The sequence below is a fragment of the Orbicella franksi genome, chromosome 1, assembly GCF_964199315.1.
Source record: "Orbicella franksi chromosome 1, jaOrbFran1.1, whole genome shotgun sequence".
NCBI classification, from domain to species: domain Eukaryota; kingdom Metazoa; phylum Cnidaria; class Anthozoa; order Scleractinia; family Merulinidae; genus Orbicella; species Orbicella franksi.
In genome coordinates this window covers 36,626,091-36,648,779 of record NC_138145.1, presented here as the reverse complement: position 1 = coordinate 36,648,779, position 22,689 = coordinate 36,626,091, and the positions used below count along the sequence as shown (strand labels likewise).

Sequence of the window (22,689 nt, the reverse complement as noted above, 5' to 3'; positions counted from 1 at the left end):
CCGTGCCAGAGCCAGAAACCCCACCACCCCCACCCCCATGTGCGACCCTTGAACGAAATGCGAATGTCTTCTCGCTTATAGGTTGATATATACACGTAACGAAACGATAAGCGAGTAAATTTAGATTTATTCTCATATAACAAAAGAATATGCAAGAGCTTGGTGGCTAATAGCTTGCTACGTTATGTTGCGTGACGTGCCCTTGACGTGACGGGACGGGACGGAACGTTACGTTATGTTGGAAAGTATACATAACAAAATGAAATGCGAATGTCTACTCGTTTATAGGTTTATATATACGTAACAAAACGATGAACGTTTTCGTCATTGCTTATCTTTTGTGAAGGGATCAGTTATTTTCTCAAGGAATTCTACTTTTGCTTTATTTATATTGTTTTAATAAAGCAATAGAGTTTATATTCGCGGGCATAAATATATTTTGGGCCCGACTCACATTCATTTTTTTTTTTTTTAACTCTGAGAAGGGCCCAAAACATATTTATGCCCAAGAACATAAACTCACTTACTATTATTATCACTTTAAAGGGCATTGAGAAGATAAAAACTGAAAAAAATGACAACAAAACCGTCTGAACAATCACGCGAGCGTTTACAAGTTGAATGGCTTTTATTTTCCCTCAATGAAAATACACAATACATCAAGCGAACCTCGTTAGAAATTACAAAATCTTGCCATTTGAGTTTTCAAAAATTGTAGAAGGCATGAAAGGAAAGTTCCATAAAGCTTATCTCTAAGTGTTGAAATTAATTGCACAATTGCTAAACTGACACTATTCATTGGTTTATTTCAGAGGGCTAAAATACAGTTTAGCCCGCCAAATTCTCCATTTTAGTCCGCAAAATGCGCCACAATGCCCCACAAAGTAATAATGGAAATTTCTGAAAGCATATTTTGCTTCTGTAAATAACGTCTAATTTCTAGCATTTCATTCTCCTTTAAACTTTCTATAAGTAATTTTTAATACTTTTAAGTTTTTAGGAAACTGAAGTGGTTGAGAAAAATAGAGTACATTTTTTATTTGTTTTATATATTTTACGTTGTAAAATAATATGGCCGCAGGGAATCGTTAACGAAGATTGAGCGTGCTTGTTCTTTGCCTTCCATTCAAAACTTCTTTATCTGCCTTTTCTCTTTAATCGTTAATCACCAGAGCATTTCTTTCACAGTGTGCGTACTAGACATTATGGCTGCAATTAATGAAAAAACCTTTCTTTTTTTCACTTCAATTTATTAGAGTGTGTCTACTGGAGTTTAAAACGGACAAGTCTGAGTCGAGAAGTCTGTCGCAGCTTGAAGCGTATGGGAGAGTGTCAAGGGATTTCACAGACCACATTGATACAGATAAAGAAAAACTGAGCTTTAGTCCATTGATTAGAATGGCACCTGACAATCATGTTTCTGACAAATCTCGCCATCTGAGACATTTATCGAGACATCACGTAAACGTAATCACGAACTGCGACACGACTATTGAAACCAAACCCACGTGTCAATTTTTTTCCACGACCACTTAAGTAAAACGTTAACCAGAAAGACAATATTTATTCACCAGTTTTTAGATCGTAGTCAAGAATGTATTGGGTATACTGCAGCTTATGGCAAGTTTTTAAGTCCTTCTAAAATTGCCCTAACAGAAAATAATAAATTTCGATCATATTTTGCAAATAAAAACGCATTATGAAATGACATTGTTTCCGCCTTTTTGATAGTTTAGAGCAGGTGAAGGGAAGATTTACTTTAAAACTACAATAAGAAGTAAGGAGTTTAAAATGGTGTTAAAGGCAATGTGAAGCTGTATCAACGAAACAACAATCACGCGAGGCTCTGCGGCTGCCACACGCGATAGAACGCGTCAAATGTTGAATAACAATGCCAATTTCATTCAAAACATAGTAAATGGCTGTTGCCCTAGAATAAATCATCTCGGAATTGACAAAAAATCCGCCATGAATGAAATTTCGTGCAATTTTCATAGATAACAACTAAAATTTAGGTGAGAAGGTGCATTTAGGTCGACCAGCTGCCAATAGCGCTTTTTCAGTATAAATTACTTGAAACATATAAAGCAGACCACACTGGCGATTTCGAGGCTTGATGAGTCAAACAAAAATGAATATCACATCGGGAGCTAATATTACTTCAAAAAACGCCTCTGGCTCCGAAAAAAATGTTCATTCCAAGGCAGATGGCATTGCATGGTGTAGCGCGTTTATTTTGACGACTTTGCTTGTTGTGGCTGGAAACCTTCTCACTATTGTACTGTTTGCTGCAAACAAAAGTCTTCGTAGAAAAAGTTTATTTCTTGTCATCAATATGGCGTTTGCTGACCTGATGCTAGGAACACTATCAATGCCTGGCTACATCTTCTTCATCGGAGAGTACAATTTTCAGCTGTGGACGGGTCGCATGTCTTCATCTTTGGATTACGCCCATGATCTGGTCGATACGCTTTTTGTGCATGCTTCGTTAATTTCCGCTGCGACGATATCAGGTGACAGATTTTACGCTATAGCGTCGCCACACAGATATAAGCGGTCACTGTCAACGAAAAACTACTGCGCTATTATTTCGATGTCTTGGATACTTACAATTCTTATAACTGCATTTGAAATAACACTGGGTCACTTAACTTCTCCGGAATATGAGAATTATGCTTGGATGTCTTTTGGTTTGATAATAACGTTCGTTATTTGTGGTTTTAACATCAGTATTTGGAGAAAGTTTCAGAACGCAGAACTTACTTTCCAAGCACAGAACCGGGCAACGCGAAACAGACGTTTAACAAAAACCTTGTTATTTGTATCTGTTCTCGCGCTCCTCTCATGGCTGCCCTTAATTATCATGGATGGTTTAGAAGTTATTTTTGAGGTCACAATTCCTGCAGGTAATTTTTATTACGCAGTAACCCTTCTGAATTATTCGAACTCTTTTCTCAATCCAGTTGTGTATGGATTAAGAATTCCCGAGTTTAGACGGGCGCTGGCTATTTGCTGTTTTAAGAGGAAACTGGCGGTCAATATCAAAAATACTGAACGAAGATGTAGACAAATTCCAGCTGAACCTCGGATACACGGCTGAAAAGCACTACGAATGCCGAGTCATAGTCATCGACGAACGTCCTTGGAAGTGGAATCTACACAGGATACTTCACTGTGATGAAAAACTGCCTTTGCGTCTTGTGTATTAACTCAAAAGACGTAATTAAGGGTGCGTTGTGTCACGCCCACGACAATAACTTTTGCTCCATTTGTTCTTAAATATCAGGGACAATATAAAATATGGAGGGAGAACTTATAACAGATTGATATTAACATACATGTGGCTGAAAATGGACTCAATAATATTTCAGTTTTGAACACAGGCTTTTTCAAGTGAGTTGAAACAGATGCCATCTGGTTACTCTATGTCTCTTAATATTAATGATCGTCTCGTCTTAATTGCCTTCTGGCGATCGTGAAATTTTACCGCATTATGGCATGGTTATAAGACAGACAATGAGAAAGATGGAAGTGCTGCTGTCACGTGTGTGGAACAAAGAAAGACATCATTTTTATTCTGACTTATAATTTCATTCATTTGCAATGCAGTACCGATAAAGGAAAGTTGGTTGGAAATCTACAAAGTTCCTAAAGATGCTTGGGTGAAGGAGGTAGAAACCACAGTGGCCACTGTGGTAGCTCGTTCTAGGAAACCTACAATGGTTCAATCAACAGCACCAGTGAGCTCATTTTTAAACAAATTCCTTTTCATGTGTTGCTAAAAGTGCAGTTAACTTAAGTAAATAAAGATGGTGAATTTTAAGCTCGGTAATGAAATGTGAAAAGTGAACTGATCAATATGACATGAGCGTGGGACAAAGAAAAAATCTGAGTCCCTGACAGGAATCGAACCCTTGACCTCATAAACACTGGGCGGGTGCTCTATCCATAGAGCGCCTGCCTGGTGGATAGAGCGCCCACCCGGTGTTTGGGAAGTCATGGGTTCGATTCCTGTCGGGGACTGAGGTTTTTTCTTTGTCCCACGCTCGTCTCACGTTGATCAGTTCACTTTGCACTCAACTTATTTGTACTGTTGCAACTCTCAAGATCTGGACGATTCCGCAGCTGTACCAGACCAGCTTCTAAAATCCTCTGAAGAGCAAGATCCAGCTACTGGAACTGTAAGTTACATTCTGCAAATTATGTGAAAGTTTGTTAGTTACAAAAATCATACAAAAAGTAGCTTGGTGATCTAGTATGGAGCAGTAACAACTAAGCATAAGTTTTCTGCTTGAGTGCTATGATAATATTTTTCGGAGATCTATCTGAAAATGTAAGAATTTTGTTCAAAACTGCATCCTTTGTTGATGAACAGACTAGACTAAACCTGACTAAGCACCCACCTGGCAAACCACCTGAGCCTCAAGACAGTCGTGACAGTCCACAATAACCTGATAAGAACTTACTTGTACACTGTAACCAGCCAAGCCTTTCAATCAGTGCTAATGTATTCTATGTTTTCTGTTAGTCTCCACCATGTTCAAGACCAAGCTCTGCTCAGCTGGCTGGTCAGAACCAGCCTGGCCTCTCAGCAGTCTCGTTCACTAAGTCTACAGCAGTACTACGTGTGTGACCCCCTGCTCCAGTTGGCCCTTGTGTAGCCACTAACTGCTCTGCAGCTTTAAAAGCCACTGATTCAGAGGGAAATGTCATTGGCATTGGTTCTAGTCAAGTGTTGATGTCGCAGTTTTTTGACAGCTGCGATAAAACATTCCGTCAGCTTCACAAGAACGAACTGCAGTATCTGAATAAAAATGACGAGGATCTGACAAGGTTACTAGCCACTTCAGTCCCTTGAATTCTCCTCACATGATATCAGGAAATCTCATGACAGAAGGCATCATGGGGTAATGCTACATACATACATGTACCACGATTAATAATTCTTCCATTATCCTCATTCTTTGAAGTTTCAAGCAGTCTTAGATGTTAACGCCGCGGGTAGTTACTGTATATTTAATTTGTGCATTCTACTTCTATTACAGCTTTCCTAAAATACATTTCTTAACACCTGGGAGGTTGGTTCCATCAGGATTGGAGTCTGCACCTGGTAAGTGGAATCAGCCTGTTAGGCTGTACTGCTCAGTGAGGCAGTAACAATAACAGCAAGAGCCCTTGGCCTCTCCACCGGGTTTTGTTCCCCTGGTGCATGAATGTCACCTCCATTCTGAAGCCCCATCCATCTCAGACTTGCCTTCAAGCTGGTAATTACTAACATAACAGTGACATGAAGAACTTTTACTAAATGTTTTTAGTATCACCCAACTAGTGGACTAATGCAAATCCTGCATTTTGATTGGCTACGCTACTAGGGGACTATTAGTAATAGTCATCGAGTAGCGAAATTGGCGCCATCGAGCGTGACGCTTTCTTTCGTTTTATTCCCAAATAAATATTTCTTCAACTTGCATTTGCTAACTTTATTATTACCTTTTCTGTCCGACTAGTTGGGTGATACTAAAACAATTAGACCCTTCGCCCGCAAGGACTATGGGTCTAATTGTTAACTATTGTCTCACATTTGATGAGGGGCAAAGCCTAGAACAAACTATCAAAGTTAGAGTCTCCTTGTAGCATAGCCCATCAACCAACTGTTCAAATCAGGAAAGAAATAGATTGGTTTTATTTAGATCAGATTTTCCAGGGAAACACACAGTTGAAGCCATCATCAACACTTGACAAGCTCCTGCTGCCAGACATCTATCCACTGTTAGACTACCAAGTGTAGCCAATCAGATTGTGTGTTTAAATCTTGATAAAGTTGTGGGGTTGTAAAGGATAATTTATTTGGGGATCTTAAAATTCTTTGCAAAGATTCTGCAAAACTATTAGAAGATCCTACAGGATCCTTCAAGTCCTATTACAGATCCCTGAAGATCTTAGCAAGTTTTTCTTAAAAGATCTTAGCAGGGATGTATAAGAAGGATCTTCACGGGGACTCAAGTGAAGGATCTTTACTGAAACCTGTATGATTCTATCTAAGATCTTTAAGTAAGATCCTAAAGGATTTTGATTAGGATTGTAAAAAACTTTTACGTTTTGCGGTAGTCCTGTGCTACCAGCCACCGACAAAACAACAAAGCATCTAGGACGTGGCAGGGTTCTTATAGTAAGCTAGTAAGTTCCCTTCTATTTAAGATACTCCAGCTTTACGATACTATAGGATGCTGTATGTAACACGTTCGGTTTGGCCCACTATCAGGAGACGTACAAACGGCTCTTCAGGAGTCAATCGAAAGTGCTTTTAATCAAGTCTCTTACTTTCGTGATCTTACACGTTCTGTGAGCTATCGAGAGTATTGACTATATAAGTGATGCCAATCATACTATGATCAAATGTCACGTGAATCATATCAATGTCAATAAACAATCTATTGTGTCCATATTGTAACACTTTACAAGAATTTTGCCATGAAATTAGGCCCGCACAGGTTGTTCTAAGTAGTATTTTTCAGCTACTAAAGTGTGCAGTGTATGCGCATTAAGGCATTTATTGTTTTGTTCAAGTAAGGTCAACTCCTTGTCAGTATGGTGGTCTGGAGGAACTCAGCTATTTATTTATTCACTTCTCAAGACTGCAAAAGGTATGGAATTAATCAAAACATTTTAACAAAAATGTCAACTTTTTCTAACACATCTCAATGTGTTTTTGGCCGTAGTCGAAGAAAGTATACATATAAAAGGAAAATATGTGAAGTCTAATTCACTACACATGAACTGACATTGTATATATCTGATGTAAAATGCTCTGCAGTAAAAATGACTTACTTGTACGTGTTGTTCTACTTGCATTTTGAAAATTCTATGAAAATTCTATGACAATGATTTATAAACGGGTAAACAATTTAAAACCTGCTCACTACAATTTGGATATATTGTTCTGTAATAGAAAATTCTGGATTTAATGATTATACCTACAGGTGTAGAGATTATGCAGGCGTAGCAAACAATAGAAAATTGACAATATTCTACTTAACCTATGTCATAAAGTTTGGAGCATAACAATAGTGACAGTGTGTAATAGTACAAATTTTCACTAAAGGCGCTTAATGATGGTCACTAGACCTTGTTGATCACAGCAACTGAACGAATTGCTTGAAAGTCGAAAGGCAAAATTATAGTTCAGCGCAGGTTTGCTTTGTTTCTTCTTCAGATCTGGAGCATAAGCCAGACATAGTGTGGCCTCACTCGGACCAGATAATCATTAGCGCAGTTAGTGAGTGTGGCTCTTTCATGGCCATGGGTCTAAAAACAGGAACAGTCGATGTGTGGGATGTCTATAGAGGTGAGTCATGAATTAACCAAGTACTTGTAATTGTCGTGTATTCGATGCAACAGTGCTTCATTTATGGATACGCACCAGAAAATACGCACTTCAATTTATTGATGAAGGTTACTATTCTAGGTACGCCGCACTTGCCGAATCCTCGGGTAGATAGTTTTGGCTTACACAATGCTCCCTGCAGATTTCAGAGGTAATGAATTGCTAGTATTTGTAGTATCTGACTCTGTGATAACTAAGGTGTTTCTGAAGCAAACATCATAGATTTATACTATTTTTTTCTTCTACATATAGGTACTCTTCTAAGGGTCTACCCTGTGGCCGACAAAGGACAAATACTTAACCTTTGCTTCTTGTCCAGTGCTGTTGTTCTTGTCAACACAGAAGCTAATGGATCATTAACGTCAGTGTCATCATCTCTTACAAACTTGATCGTGAGTTGCGATGACGGAACATTTTGTCTTCTGCAATGTGGAGTTGCTCAGTCGCTTCCAGCAAAACCTCTTGTTGACAGGTAACTTCAAAGGGTTGATTTTGGTAGTTTCAATTTGATGTTGAATAGATCTTGCTGTTTGCGATCGAAAGAAACAATTAAAGAAGAAGGTCACTCTACTCACTTATATTTTAATATTAGCTAGTTCTTAATCTTAATTTATTTAAATTTATATACCTTCATAAGGCTCTTATAATTTCCTTTTTTCGTTTTTTTTCGTGGCGTACTAGCTTTTTAGCTAAGCGTACCGACCACGTTAAATATATTGATTGATTGATTCAAAAAACTTACTTTTTTTGTCTTCACCTATAGCAAGTAAACATTCAGCTTTTGTATTCACTGAAATTTCAGCCTCTGAAGTGCCCGCTATCCTAAAGAAATTCGTCTCGACAGAATAGAGTTCGGCTACCGCCATTTTCAACTGTACTCGGCAGCCATGCCGTGTTTATTTGACATCATTCCGTCCGACTCGAAATTGGCGGGAAGGAGAAAAACCTGCAACTGATTTTGCATCCTTCACAAGGCCATCAAAATTTATTTTTCCAAGTTATTATCCACTTCACTACCTTCACTGCTATCATTTTGGGAGTTTGGAACTTGTTCGGATCAAAATTTTACGGCGTAAGAACAGGCATAACCCAGAAGGATAGTTAAAAGGCTCTTAGGAAGCCATTTGGACAAAATCTCTTGGACGGAATGACCTCACGAAAACGTGGCCTGGCTACTGAGTACTGTTCAAAATGGCGGCAACGATGTCGAATTTTGGACTTCTTTGGAGGCGAATTTCATAAGGAAAACCAGCACTTTAGAGGCTGAAACTTCGGTGAGTTGTTAAACTTAGTGCGAGGTTTTTATTAGCGCTGACAAAAGATATACGTTTTTTGGAGTGACCTACTTTAGCTAAAAATGTTTTTCTGTTTCTGGGATCTTGAGTGGGAAGTGAAGAAGAGCTTAAATGATCTGTAACAACAACGTTGCCTATCTGTATTTAACCATTAGCTTTTAACGCTATCAGTGGAGTGTGTCTTTGGCGAATGTCTCTTGAAGGATCAATACTGTTTGGACGCCACCAGCGCAATAGATCTGTAAAATTATGCACCATCTCTTCCGTGATTCCCATTATGCAAGGTGGACCTGACTTCTGCCCAGCAGTTTTCATTAAAATGAACGCTGCTTGACAGAGGGGAATAAAACTCAAAAATTAATAACCTGTAAATTCTGTGATAACACTTCCTAGCTTTCATTGAATGCTATTTAACAATTAGACCCGTAGCCCACAGGGGTTACGGGTCAATAGCCCATGACGCGAAGGCGAATGGACTATTGACCTGTGGCCCTTGTGGGCGAAGGGTCTAATTATTTAGTATCACCCGCCTAGTCGGACAGAAAAGGCAATAATAAAGTTAGCAAATGCAAGGTGAAGAAATATTTATTTGGGAATAAAACGAAAGAAAGCGTCACGCTCGATTGCGCCAATTTCGCTACTCGAGGACTATTACTGATAGTCCTCTAGTAGCGTAGCCAATTAAAATGCAGGATTTGCATTTGTCCACTGGTTGGGTGATACCAATTATTGCTAGACATGTGCTAGCCAAAATGAGGTTTTGCGTACCACGACATGAAGTGTCATAGAAGTACTGACCAGGGTTGCATTAAGAAAACAAATTTACCTCAAGAAATGAGATGTCATTATGTTAATTCTATGAAGTTAAAACTACCTGTATTTAACTTTAGATCAGCCCTTGATACTGAAGTGATCACTAAGGTTGTCACAATGTGCCAAACACCACAAGTGGTAAGAAACAAACCTCAACGCTACCTTTACTACTTGTCAATGATAATAAATAGTCATTTACTGAGCACAAAGCAAAGTCTCTCAGAAGACTAGTTTCGAGCGGGAAGAAATGAAGATGTGGTCGATATTTTAGGAATTTTCCACAGCTTATTTTTAAGATTTTGATACGCCTCAGGTGCTTATTTATCTTTGGTTGTAAAGGGTGAAAATTTTGCCCAAGCTATAGAGCGTTTTCATTGTCACGCAATCAAAATAATATCAAAAACCATTCAGTGGATAAGGTCAAGAAATTGTGATATTACAGAAGATAAATAAAGAAGACACTTCTCCAAGTTTAAGGTGTGTTCGTTGTCCCAAAGTTGAGATATTCGTCGAAATGTTCCGCGCAAATTTACAGCGCCTAGTATGGAGCCGCGATGTTGGCGTTCCTCTGTGGTACACCAATATGGCAGCCGGAAAATAGTGTTAACATCTGGAACTTACTTTGGTTGTCTGGGACAATGATTAACTGCAGTGAACATGTAAAAATTTAAATAAGCACTTTTCCAAATACGACAACGTCTTAAATGGCTAAAAATCACGAGAAAAATACATAGTTTTCGACTAACGCGATCGTAGCTTTATGTCACGCACCGCCATAACTTCGAAATTCAAAATGCGCTGGTTTCCAAACGAAAGGCGCTATTGAGCTGGAAAGTTGTAAACAGATATAATTTAAGTATCTCTTATGCCTGATGAGGATAAAAACTTTAGGGGCCCTTTAGTTTGGATTTAAGAATTTGATGACGTCACGTGAAAACGCTGGATACCGTCATGGAAGGTGGAAGGTTTTGAACGAGAAAGTCTATGAATCATGTAGTCGATAGATCCCATGAAAGCTACATCCACGAAAAACCCGCTGAAATTCCATAATAATAAATACGTACAAAACACACAGCGATAAAACGAGAAGAAAGTGACTTTTATATGTCACTGTTTGCATATTTTGACACCTCTTACCGATGCCTGTATAACCTTTGCATCTAGAGAGACTGTGTAGCAGTAGAATCCGGGAGTTAGCCATCGTGGCGAGGACTGTAGTGAACACCCAAATATGCTCATTGATTTATCAATACATGTAACTAAAACCGTTCCGGAATCAATTGAATCATGTCGGAGGATGAAATAATAAAGCTATTTGCTCATCCGGTTATTCTGGGGAAAAGAGCAGATGCAAGTGAATGTCCCAAGGGGAATGGGTTGCTAGCGATGGACTCCTAGCAAAGTATCGGCTGATGCTCAGCCAGAGCAGTTCAAAGCATGTATTGTCGGAATTTCTCCACTTGTTCTTTTTTTCAGATTGTTGCCGTGACAAAGAGTAGAAGAATAACCCAGTATGATGTGAACAGTTGTACAGCAATTTGCCATGTTGGGCTGCCTGTGCCTTTCCTGCTCTCATCTCAGTCGCCGTGCATCTGCGCTGATGGGAAGGTCTTGATATTGATTGGCGCTCAGATGGATGAAGAAAATCATGATGACCTGGGCATCGAGGTAAGTGCACTATTACAAGTCTTATGAAAGGATCAAGGAGAACCGTTTACTGGTGAGACTTTGCTACTTGATACAGATCTGATTCATAATGGCTGTCTACCAAAGTGGGAATTGTTTTTTATTTGTACACCGATTCGAGATAACAACATGGAATTGTTTGGTTATTTCTTAGATAGCTTACAAAACAGGCGGATTAGCGGAGAAAAACTTTTAATCGCTTCATGCTATGGAAAGCTCTAGCATACTGTAGACTATGTAGATCAACCGCTTCATTGCAAATATTTTACGTTGTAGAGTTATATGAAATGCTATAGATTTATAATTTTCATTGTAATGTTACCTCAGCATTCGTTTTATCCGTGTACACTGTAGAAAATATCATTGCTGTTTGTTTTTCAGACAGCCGTGCCATTTTCATATCCTCTGCAACACTTTCCAACACTTAAAAAATACTGGAAAGAAGAGGTAACCGCTGACTCGTCACCGCACAAGCTAACCAACACCATTGATGCCAGACTGCATTCCCTCATACAAGACAGGTAAAAATAACTTGTTTAACAAGTAGTGCGCTGAACTCTGAATCATCTGGCTACTTACCTTTTGACTTTTTGATCTGGAAATCGTTGGTTAATCGTTGGGTACGATTAATTAGAAATTGGATCTTGTGTCGCACAATTCACGGACTAATAATATTGTGCTTTTCAAATGGGCCTACCACTGAGCGTTGGTCCGATTTTAAAATTACTCACCCGATTACTCTCTGAATTGTAGACGGTCCAATTACTATTACTTATTAGTAGAATTCTACTTAAATAATAAGATTATTCGCTCTCGATTTCTATGGGGCGATAGTTGATTCGGTCTTCGGCCTCATCATCCTTAAATTAAAGGCGTCTTTCAGTTTGTCAGCAATTCATTGCCGGATCAGATACAGAAAACTAGTGAACACTTTCAGGGGCTGGACCTCGTAACTTCTTGCTTGTTGCGGCCTGCGTTAATATCCTGACTTCTTGCGGTTAGAGTTTCAACGTCTTGCGTTTAGAAAGGTTCTTGCGGATTAACCACATTTTCACTTCTCGCGCCGACTTGAGTGTTCTTCCGGGCGCAAAAACTTATTGCGCCACATTCTGAGCTTGCATTATTTCTAAAGGAGCTACGTCACGGTTTGTGCATCTTAAAAAGTTTAGTCTAAGTTTTTCAAGTTCGTCTTGTGTAATCTGTGTTAATCTTCTCCCTCCTTAACCAGCCTTGTTCCTTTATGGTTTATTATTATTTCTTTGGTGTTTTTCTATCTTAGTTAACTACTATTTTCAGGTTTCCTTCAGTTTAATGATAATTATGTACGTGGGCAAAATAACTCAAAATAGCGTGATTGAGCTCCTTTAAGCTGTACTGTAGACTGGTTGGAAAGAACATCAAGGGAATTTTATCACAATGTCAAAGTTCATATTTCATTGTAAATCGCTGTTTTTTAATTTCTATACTCTTCCTTTTTTTCTTTCATGAGGACTTCTCAGTCAAGAGAACAGACAACTGAGACTTCAGCAGCGGTGGTCTCAATATCAAACTGAATTGAAGAATATTGAGAACAACAAGATGAGAAGAAACCATTCCACTTGGCTCACTGCTAAATCTGTAAGTACCGCCTAATTTATACCTTGCAATTCAGGCCACGCACGTTCACACGACACCGGAGAAACTTATATATAAGTGATATAAATGACCAAACGTTTATGGTTTTGCTACATGATAATTAAATTGAGGCAATTACATACATGTACTCGCTTAGTTCTTGAAACATTGGACATAACTCGTTATGTGACTGATATTACGAAGATATATTTACCAAAACGAAAAACGAGTATGTAGTTGCCTCAATTTAATAATGACATAACAAGACGATAAGAATTGGTTTGGTCGTTTCTAACCCGTTTAATCATAACAATTACAATTTCCTCGATTGCGATTGGTTTTAAAAAAACTCCTATTTTCCACTAACTCACTTGCCAAGTTGTTATCGGACAGTTTGTTATCGGACAGTTCAACAAGCCAATCAAGTTCAAAGTTGTAGTTTAAATCAACCAATCGCAACCTTGGTTTCAATTACCAGTAATTTACGCCTCCTTTGTCAGTCTTTTAATGCAAATATTTCCTTCCTTTCATAACTTAGCTATACTTCTTTTCTCGGAAATTGTAATTTTTTTTTTTTTGATTAATTGGAAATGAGACTTCGTGTCGTGCGATTCGGTCTGTAATCATACTCGTGATAAACAAATCAAACTCCCGCTGCGCGGTCGTCCCAGTTTGTTATCACGCGTATGATTACAGACCGAACTGGACTCCACTCAGTCCTATTACCATTACATGATTACGTAGATATACATAACAATGCTGTTTATTAAGAACAAAAGACCGAAACTGAACACGCAAGCGGATTCCATTCGCGCGAAACTTTTTACCTGAATGTTTTTATGTAACGTTTGCTAATTAATCCTAAGTACATGAAGTCGTCTTTACTAACGTTAATTTTTTGCTTAAATGAGTATGTAGTGGCCTCAATTAATTGTGAACCAAATAATAAGCAAGAGCTTGGTTGGCTAATAACTTGTTTTGTAATGTTCGAAAATATACAGAACACAATGAGAGGGTCGTACAGGGGAACTCTGGCGATACGTGATTAGCTGATTTTATTTTTCGTGAAACGTGAATTTAGGAAATTAGCCTTCGTGATCCGCCACTTGAAGTTTTTTCGTGACCCGTGAAGAACTAGAATTATTAACCGATATTCGTGATTTCACCACTCTGTTCTACGTGATTTTGAGACGCGTGTCCTCAGGGAGATTCATTAAGACTAAAAACATCCGAATGTGACCTCTGTATAATTATGGCACTACCTATCGAGAGTGATTTGGATTTGGGATTTGTAATATGAAGCCTTAACATAGCCTTTTACGATTTTGCTTTCTTTACTCTCTCTTTCTAGCCTAAGAGCGGGTTATTAAAAAGAAAACTTTACTTGCTTATTTTCTTGATTCGGGAAAATGAAATTTTAATTTCCGTGATCTGCGATTCGCTATTTTTCCCATTCGTGAACCGTGCCAGAGCGGGCATAAATTTATTTTGGGCCGGACTCGGATTCATTTTTTTTTTTAACTCTGAGAAGGGCCCAAAACATATTTATGCCCAAGAACACAAACTCTGTTACTATTATTATCACTTTAAAGGGCATTGATAAGATAAAAATTGAAAACAATGACAACAAAACCGTCTGAACAATCACGCGAGCGTTTACAAGTTGAATGGCTTTTATTTTCCCTCAATGAAAATACACAATACATCAAGCGAACCTGGTTAGAAATTACAAAATCTTGCCATTTGAGTTTTCAAAAATTGTAGAAGACATGAAAGGAAAGTTCCATAAAGCTTATCTCTAAGTGTTGAAATTAATTGCACAATTGCTAAACTGACAATTTTCATTGGTTTATTTCAGCGGGCTAAAATACAGTTCAGCCCGTCAAATTCTCCATTTTAGCCCGCAAAATGCGCCACAATGCCCGACACAGTGATAATAATGGAAGTTCTTTAGTGCATATTTTGCTTCTGTAAACAACGTCTAATTTCTAGCATTTCATTCTCCTTAAAACTTTGAATAAGTAATTTTTGATAGTTTTGAGTTTTTAGGAAACTGAAGTGGTTGAGAAAATAGAGTGTATTTATTTATTTTTTCTATATATTTTAGATTGTGAAATAATATGGCCGCAGGGAATCGTTAACGAAGACTCTTTGCCTCTTAACTTATTCAAACCTTCTTTATGTGCCTTTATCTTTAATCATTAATCACCAGAGCACATGTTTCACAGTATGTGTACTAGACATCATGGCTGCGATTAATGAAAAAGCCTTTCTTTTTTTCACTTCAATTTATTAGAGTGTGTCTACTGGAGTTTAAAACGGACAAGTCAAGGTCGAGAAATCTGTCGCAGCTTGAAGCGTATGAGAGAGTGTCAAGGGATTTCACAGACCACATTGATACAGATAAAGAAAAACTGAACTTAGTCCATTGATGAGAATCGCACTTGGCAATCACGTTTCTGACAAATCTCGCTATCTGGGACATTTATCGAGACATCGCGTAAACGTAATCACGAACTGCGACACGACTATTGAAACCAAACCCACGTGTCAATTTTTTCCAACGACCACTTAAGTAAAACGTTAATCAGAAAGACAATATTTATTCACCAGTTTTTAGATCGTAGTCAAGAATGTATTGGGTATACTGCAGCTTATGGCAAGTTTTTAAGTCCTTCTGAAATTGCCCTAACAGAAAATAATAAATTTCGATCATATTTTGCAAATAAAAACGCATTATGAAATGACATTGTTTCCGCCTTTTTGATAGTTTAGAGTAGGTGAAGGGAAGGTTTACTTTAAAACTACAAGAAGAAGTAAGGAGTTTAAAATGGTTTTAAAGGCAATGTGAAGCTGTATCGACGAAACAACAATCACGCGAGGCTCTGCGGCTGCCACACGCGATAGAACGCGTCAAATGTTGAATAACAATGCCAATTTCATTCAAAACAGAGTAAATGGCTGTTGCCCAAATATAAATCATCTCGGACTTGACAAAAAATCCGCCATAAATGAAATTTCCAGCAATTTCCATGAATAACTTAACTATAATTTAGGTGAGAAGGTGCATTTAGGTCGACCAGCTGCCAATAGCGCTTTTTCAGTATAACTTACTTGAAACATATAAAGCAGACCACACTGGCGATTTCGAGGCTTGATGAGTCAAACAAAAATGAATATCACATCGGGAGCTAATATTACTTCAAAAAACGCCTCTGGCTCCGAAATGATTGTTCATTCCAAGGCAGAAGGCATTGCATGGTGTTGCGCGTTCATTTTGACCACTTTGCTTGTTGTGGCTGGAAACCTTCTCACTATTGTACTGTTTGCTGCGAACAACAGTCTTCGTAGAAAAAGTTTGTTTCTTGTCATCAATATGGCGTTTGCTGACCTGATGCTAGGAACACTATCAATGCCTGGCTACATCTTCTTCATCGGAGAGTACAATTTTCAACTGTGGACGGGACGCATGTCTTCATCTTTGGATTACGCCCATGATCTGGTCGATACGTTTTTTATGCATGCTTCATTAATTTCCGCAGCGATGATATCAGCTGAGAGATTGTATGCTGTTGCGTGGCCACTCAGATATAAGCGATTACTGTCAACGAAAAACTACTGCGCTATTATTTCGATGTCTTGGATACTAACAATTCTTGTAACTGCATTTGAAATAACACTGGGTCACTTAACTTCTCCGGAATATGAGAATTATGCTTGGATGTCTTTCGGTTTGATAATAACGTTCGTTATTTGTAGTTGTAACATCAGTATTTGGAGAAAGTTTCAGAACGCAGAACTTACTTTCCAAGCACAGAACCGGGCAGCGCGAAACAGACGTTTAACAAAAACCTTGTTATTTGTATCTGTTCTCGCGCTCCTCTCATGGCTGCCCTTAATTATCATGGATGGTTTAGAAGTTATTTTTGAGGTCACAATTCCTGCAGGTAATTTTTATTACGCAGTAACCCTTCTGAATTATTCGAACTCTTTTCTCAATCCAGTTGTGTATGGATTAAGAATTCCCGAGTTTAGACGGGCAATGGCTATTTGCTGTTTTAAGAGGAAACTGGCGGTCAATGTCAAAAATACTGAACCAAGATGTAGACACAATTTCAGTTTAACCTCGGATAGAGGGCTGAAAACACTACGAATGCCGAGTCATAGTCATCGACGAACGTCCTTGGAAGTGGAATCTACACAGGATACTTCACTGTGATGAAAAACTGCCTTTGCGTCTTGTGTATTAACTCAAAAGACGTAATTAAGGGTGCGTTGTGTCACGCCCACGAAAATAACTTTTGCTTCGTTTGTTCTTAAGAGTCCCTGTCCATAAATATGGAAAATAACTCGGCAAGGGTCGAAAATTCGATTTCGCTCATATTCCTATGGTAGATAGCCTAGGGCATCACAAAAACTACTGGATAGTTTTTTTTGCCAAAATGGCCCATTATTGACTTGGCGCGATAATGGGTTTTATGCTGAGGCGGGGCCTTGTCTTATCTTACGGTACAAGCTGCAGAGGTAGATAGCCATTAATGGGCTAGACACCACACGCAGAGCAAGCTTTAAATTCGTGTGCTCTGCTAAGGGCCCGGACGCACTGGGCAAATTTTTGTTTATTTTGCGAAAAAATCTGTCATCAATCCCCTGAGACAAGTGCGTCCGGTGATTTTTAGATCTACCAAATTTTGTCAAGGATTACCAAACTTCAAAGACGCCGTCGTCCTGTCTCGGAGCTGGACAAATTTTTGTCAGGCGTGAAATCTGACAGATTTGTCAATTTACACGCCATGATTTGAAGGAAAATGTCAATCAAGAAAATTTGATCTCTATTTTTTTGAGTATTTCAGTCCGAAGCCCGCCAAAATTACATTTATATTTGCGCGGCAATCAAACGATAAACATGGAAGATTCGTACCTCGGTATGCTCCATGACGATCCGTTAACACAGTACAACTATTACGGTTCCGAAGTCTACGTTAACATTGCAGCTGCATCTCCAGGACCAAGCTCTGCTCAATTTGTACATTCGTATTTCCACCCGAGTCAGCCGAGTACAAGTACAAGTACAAGTTTCACGACTACAAGTAATCAAATTGAAAGCAGCCAAGCTGAGGATTCAAGAGCAGACGAGAGCAGAAAAAGGGGCAAAGGTCCAAAGAAACAAGCGGCAAAGTACGACTCGTTTGAGCCAGAGGAAGAGCGGTATTTGGTGAATTTATGGGTATCATACCACGAAAGGCTGGAAAGCAAAGACGCGCGAAAGTACTGGTCAAAGATCGTCGACGAATTGAACGCAAAGTACAACCACAGCCGAAACGTGGAAAACTGCAAAAGGAAAATGAAGTATTTAGTGGGCAAATACAAGGAGCGTAAAGATTGGAAGCGAAAACAGAGCGGTGGTTCCATTTGGAAGTCTCCGCACTACGACGAAATAGATGCAGTGCTCGGAGTGCGTGACGTCGTCACGTTCAGCGGTGTTGCGGGAGCTGGCTCGGAGAACTCAAACACGTCAAACGCAACAAGCCAAGAAGAATCTTCATCAGGCACTCCTTCTCCTGCTCCTGCCGACACTTCAACCACTTCAGCAGACAGTGAACAGGAGAGCAGGCGCATGAGAAAGAAAAGGAAGACCCCACAGACCCCTGATCCCGACAACGAAACCGGAAAAGTCATGAAGACCGTGACAGAGCAGGGAGAAAGGATTGCCAGCGTAATGGAAAAGGTGCAAGAGGCTCAGACGAAAGAAATGGACAGGATGACCAAATTTATAGGCGCCATGCTTGAAATTTTAAACAAAGACAATTGATATGAACAAAGGAACACTTTCTGGCTTTGATAATCGAACAAAACGAAAGTAATGATTGCACATGTGTAACGCAACGTTTCAGTTGAAATTATTAGCTAATGATTATTTTCGTGAATCAGTGAAATGTTCAATTTGTTAAAAAACTTTTGCTATTTAAATGGATTTAAACATTTACTCAAGCTCTTAATCATACTGTTTTTGTAATATCAGTTTATGATTGTATTTGAAAGTCCGTGAAATTACCATTTAGAGGAAAAATAGTGATGTTTACATTTTGAGTCACATCTCGTAACGCAACGCGTTGGCGAGCGTTCGTGGCAGAGTTTCATGTAAAATAAAACAACATTTTGATGAATTTGTTTAATAGCACGTTGAGTGTCTGGCATCTACAGATTATCCTTTAGAATTTCTCTGATAGCCTCTCCATCACCAATCACATCACCATTAGGGTTTTGTCCATCATTTCTATCATCTCCATCATCAAAGTCCCATTCATCTCTGTGTAGAATGCAAAAATTGTGAAGCACAGCGCATGAGACAATAATCTTGGAAACTCGTGCTACACTTGCTTCTTCAATAAAAGACAGTATACGCCATCAGCCTTTTACTATTTCAAATGCGCACTCCACCTTAACTCTAGCGACAGACAACTGCTTGTTAAATTGAATCTCACTTGGATCTCTCGTTCCTTCAGGGTAGGGTTTTTGAAGCCAGCGCGAAAGCGGGTACGCACTATCCCCCACCAAATAGGGCTGTATTTCGTGACCGCCAATTACATGATTGGCGCTGCGAGAACGTCCCCATGTTCTGCTCTGTCGTAAAAAGACGAGTTTCGAAGAACTCGCGCATCATGCAAGCTACCAGGAAAGCCAGCGGCGATATCCATAAATATTTTTCTTCCGTCGACGATGCCTTGCACCGCCACATCGTGCTGTTGATATCGGCTAAAGTAGTCGACAGCGCTTTCTTTTGGAGCCTTTATTTTTATATGTGTCCCATCGATGGCGCCTGCTACGTTTGGTAGATCCGATAATTCTGCGAACGTTTCGATGGAGGCTCTTGTCTCTACTTTGTTAGCTGGAAATTTGATGAAGTCGTTTCTAAAATCGTATAGTGCATTTACGACATCAGTGAATGCTTCACGAGCAGTTGCTTTACCAACATTCATTGCAATGCCTGCGTTTTCGAATGACCCACCATGTGCTAAGCGATATAGTCCGATGGCCAAGACTTTTTCTGGTGGGATGCAGTTCCTCAACCGCGTGTCTTCCCTTTGTAGCTTATGACGAAGTGTAACCAACAGAGTGTCAAACGTGTCGCGCGACATTCTCATCTGGCGATAAAAGAATTCTTCGGGGATATTACGCCTATGAAAATGAATTTCAAACCAAGAATTGCAAGGCCTAGGTAGGTTCCAATAATAAGGATGGGGCCTTCGCCGCCTTCTACGGACAAGTCTGTTGTGGTACTCTAGAATCAGTTGCAGTCGAACAAGGTGAAGCCTCCACTGGCATAGTAGAAGTAGCAGCTGCCTCTGCTGAAGTTGAACGAATTCAAGGATGAAGAAAACTAGAATACAAGCAATAATATGCCGAGGCAACATATTCGATCGAAGAGGTAAAAGATCATGAACTCTAGACCCATGAACTCTAGTGAGATCACATGAAGCCTTTCCCGCGAACAGCGCGTAAGCGATGGTGTTAATTTCCATGTGATTGACACTTGTAGTTAACAAATATTTTGCTGTGATTCAGTGCGCCCACGCTTGACAAATTAAAAATTTGGCAGAGACAAATTTTGTCGAGATTTTTGGAAGGGCCAAACAAATTTTGTCAGTCCAGTACGTCCGGACTCTAACCCTCTCCCCTTTTTCTGCCAGCGCCGATCGCGATAGCTGTTTAGCCTTAGAAGCGTACTTTACTTTCTTTCGTCGGCCCTCCACCATCCCCTGAGCGCCTCCTCTGCTCTTGCTACCTCTTACTGGGCTGGCTGTTTTTCGCCCCAACTTTATTCACTGAATCAAATATAGCGATGTTTAATTGATTAATTTGACACCTTAGCATTTGAATAGTTTGAAATAAACGCCACGTGAGTGGCCAAATTAATCCAAACAAGTGTTTCAGTGATTCAGTGGTTTCTGGCCCCATGCACGACCGCGATTATAACCATTTCATTATAGTCTTTTGTGCGCTGGGTTTATAAATCGGCGTCGCTCTCGGCATAAATATCCTCTTATTTCAAAGAAATATGCAAATTACCAAATTCCGTTAAAATCGTCATTTGACGCACCATTTTATTAAACAAGTTTGAGAGCCTCGCATGCAAAACCACATCGTTCTTCCGTCGTTAAAACATTCAAATATTTTTGTGCGATGTTTAAATGTGTACTGGGTTGATTTTACGGAATGTTGCGGTTTTTGTTGGGTGCAAAATAATTAAATTTCGTAGACATGTATTTCATTCATTTTAAAGTACTTCGTAAAAATAATCGATTTTCACCATGTACGAAACCTTCAAATGGATTAAGCTTCTGGTGGTTGAATCGCAGAAGGATAGTCTACAGATTCCTGTAAAACTTTCTCTGGGCAAATGATTGTGAGCGAAGCGAAAGCTTTTCAAAGTACGTTAAAAATGCAGACATTTGACAATCCGTCGTCAAATTTCAATTTACGGGTTAGACATATTTTAGCACGCGCCACATGTCTTGAGCTATATTAAGTTGAAATAGACACAGGGACGTGTCCGCTTAATAGGGGTTGGCCGCTTAATAGAGGTTGGTGTACCTTGAATAATTTTTCACCATCGGGTTATGAATTTAGCTAAATTTCTTAGTAAACATGTTAATTAAAGACAATCGTGATAGACGTCATTCTCGGAGACCCATGGGCAGTTAGTGGGGGCGGGGAAAAAGTCTAAACGGGTCTTCGCCCGAACTTTTTTCTCACCCGTTTAGACTTTTCCCCGCTCCCACTAAACTGCCCATGGGTCTGCGAGGATGACGTCTATAATGATTGTTTTGAATTAACTCCGTGTTGACAAAGAAATTTATAACCCGATAGTGACAAAATGTTCAAGGTACACCAACCTCTATTAAACGGCCAACCCATATTAAGCGGCCACCTCCCATTTCCCCGAGGGTATCTAACTGTATTATACGTAAACGAAAAATAATTGCACAGCGCGAAAAGACCTAGGTACGAGTTTAGCGTTACAGTATTTACGCAGGGCGTGTAGGTAGCGGTGGTCTAGTAAAAGATGACAACACGGGCAATGGTTAACTATTCATTCTTTTCATTGCTTAATTTAATGTCTTCCTACTCAACAAGATTGCGTGCTCCGTGTAGTTCCAAGCCTTACGGAGCGTTACGTATTGGGATAGAAACTGTCCTACCCCTACCCCCTAAAACAGGATGACAGCATTGCGTGACGAACAAACAAGGAACCGCTGCAAGCAAGGATTCAAGCAGCAATAGATCAAACGATGACCAAACCCAATATTTTGGTGTAGTGCAAAGCAAGCAACTATGTACAAATCACTGAGCCGTTTTTGACTTAGATGCAGTGGTGATCATATGTGTCGAAAGAGGGTCATAGATTCATGGTATTCGACCATTAAATAAGTTGACAGTTGGCGATGTACATCGGACGTTGTGTAAACAAGTTGAGCAAACTTCTGCTTTACGTGCGACGAATGGTGACAGAAACACGTCAAATCGGCTTTTGGACCTGCCTTTTACAGCAAATAAGTTTAGACCATTTCGAAATTATCAGCTCTGTGTCTATTTAACAAATGGTAAACGCCATAGCGTGCACTATTGAGTTATGGATGCACGCGGGAGGTTGCTAAGCACGAAAGAAGCGTAAGAGTCGCACGAGGCGATAGCCGAGCGCGACTCTAGCTTCTTGAGTGCTTAGCAAACCTCCCAAGTGCATCCATAACTCAATAGTGCACGTTATGGCGTTTATCATTTGTTTTATAACATAACATTGAGACATTGGAACAACAGAAGTCCTTTTATTGAGGTACATCACAAAAAAATGTTCGCGAAGTCTTACATGACGACAGAAAACAAGCGCGCGAAAAT

At 39.4% G+C, this 22,689-nt stretch overlaps 2 protein-coding genes and 1 pseudogene across 2 annotated transcripts in view; all 3 read left to right on the top strand.

Moving 5' to 3' along the window:
- LOC145480071 (WD repeat-containing protein 93-like) overlaps positions 1-2,458 on the top strand; it is a 40,749-nt gene extending 38,291 nt beyond the window's left edge. The window contains exon 15 of the mRNA XM_081458559.1: positions 1,257-2,458. Coding sequence (XP_081314685.1) covers positions 1,257-1,277 — 21 coding nt within the window. The 3' untranslated portion in view covers positions 1,278-2,458. The remainder of the gene's footprint in view (positions 1-1,256) is intronic.
- LOC145464135 (WD repeat-containing protein 93-like) lies at positions 2,336-15,138 on the top strand (annotated as a pseudogene).
- Positions 15,139-16,711: 1,573 nt separating this feature from the next.
- LOC145464126 (uncharacterized) lies at positions 16,712-18,604 on the top strand. The gene has a single exon (XM_081447943.1). It carries the CDS (start codon positions 17,699-17,701, stop codon positions 18,602-18,604), a length of 906 nt encoding a protein of 301 aa, XP_081304069.1. The 5' UTR covers positions 16,712-17,698.
- The last annotated feature ends 4,085 nt before the right edge of the window (positions 18,605-22,689 follow it).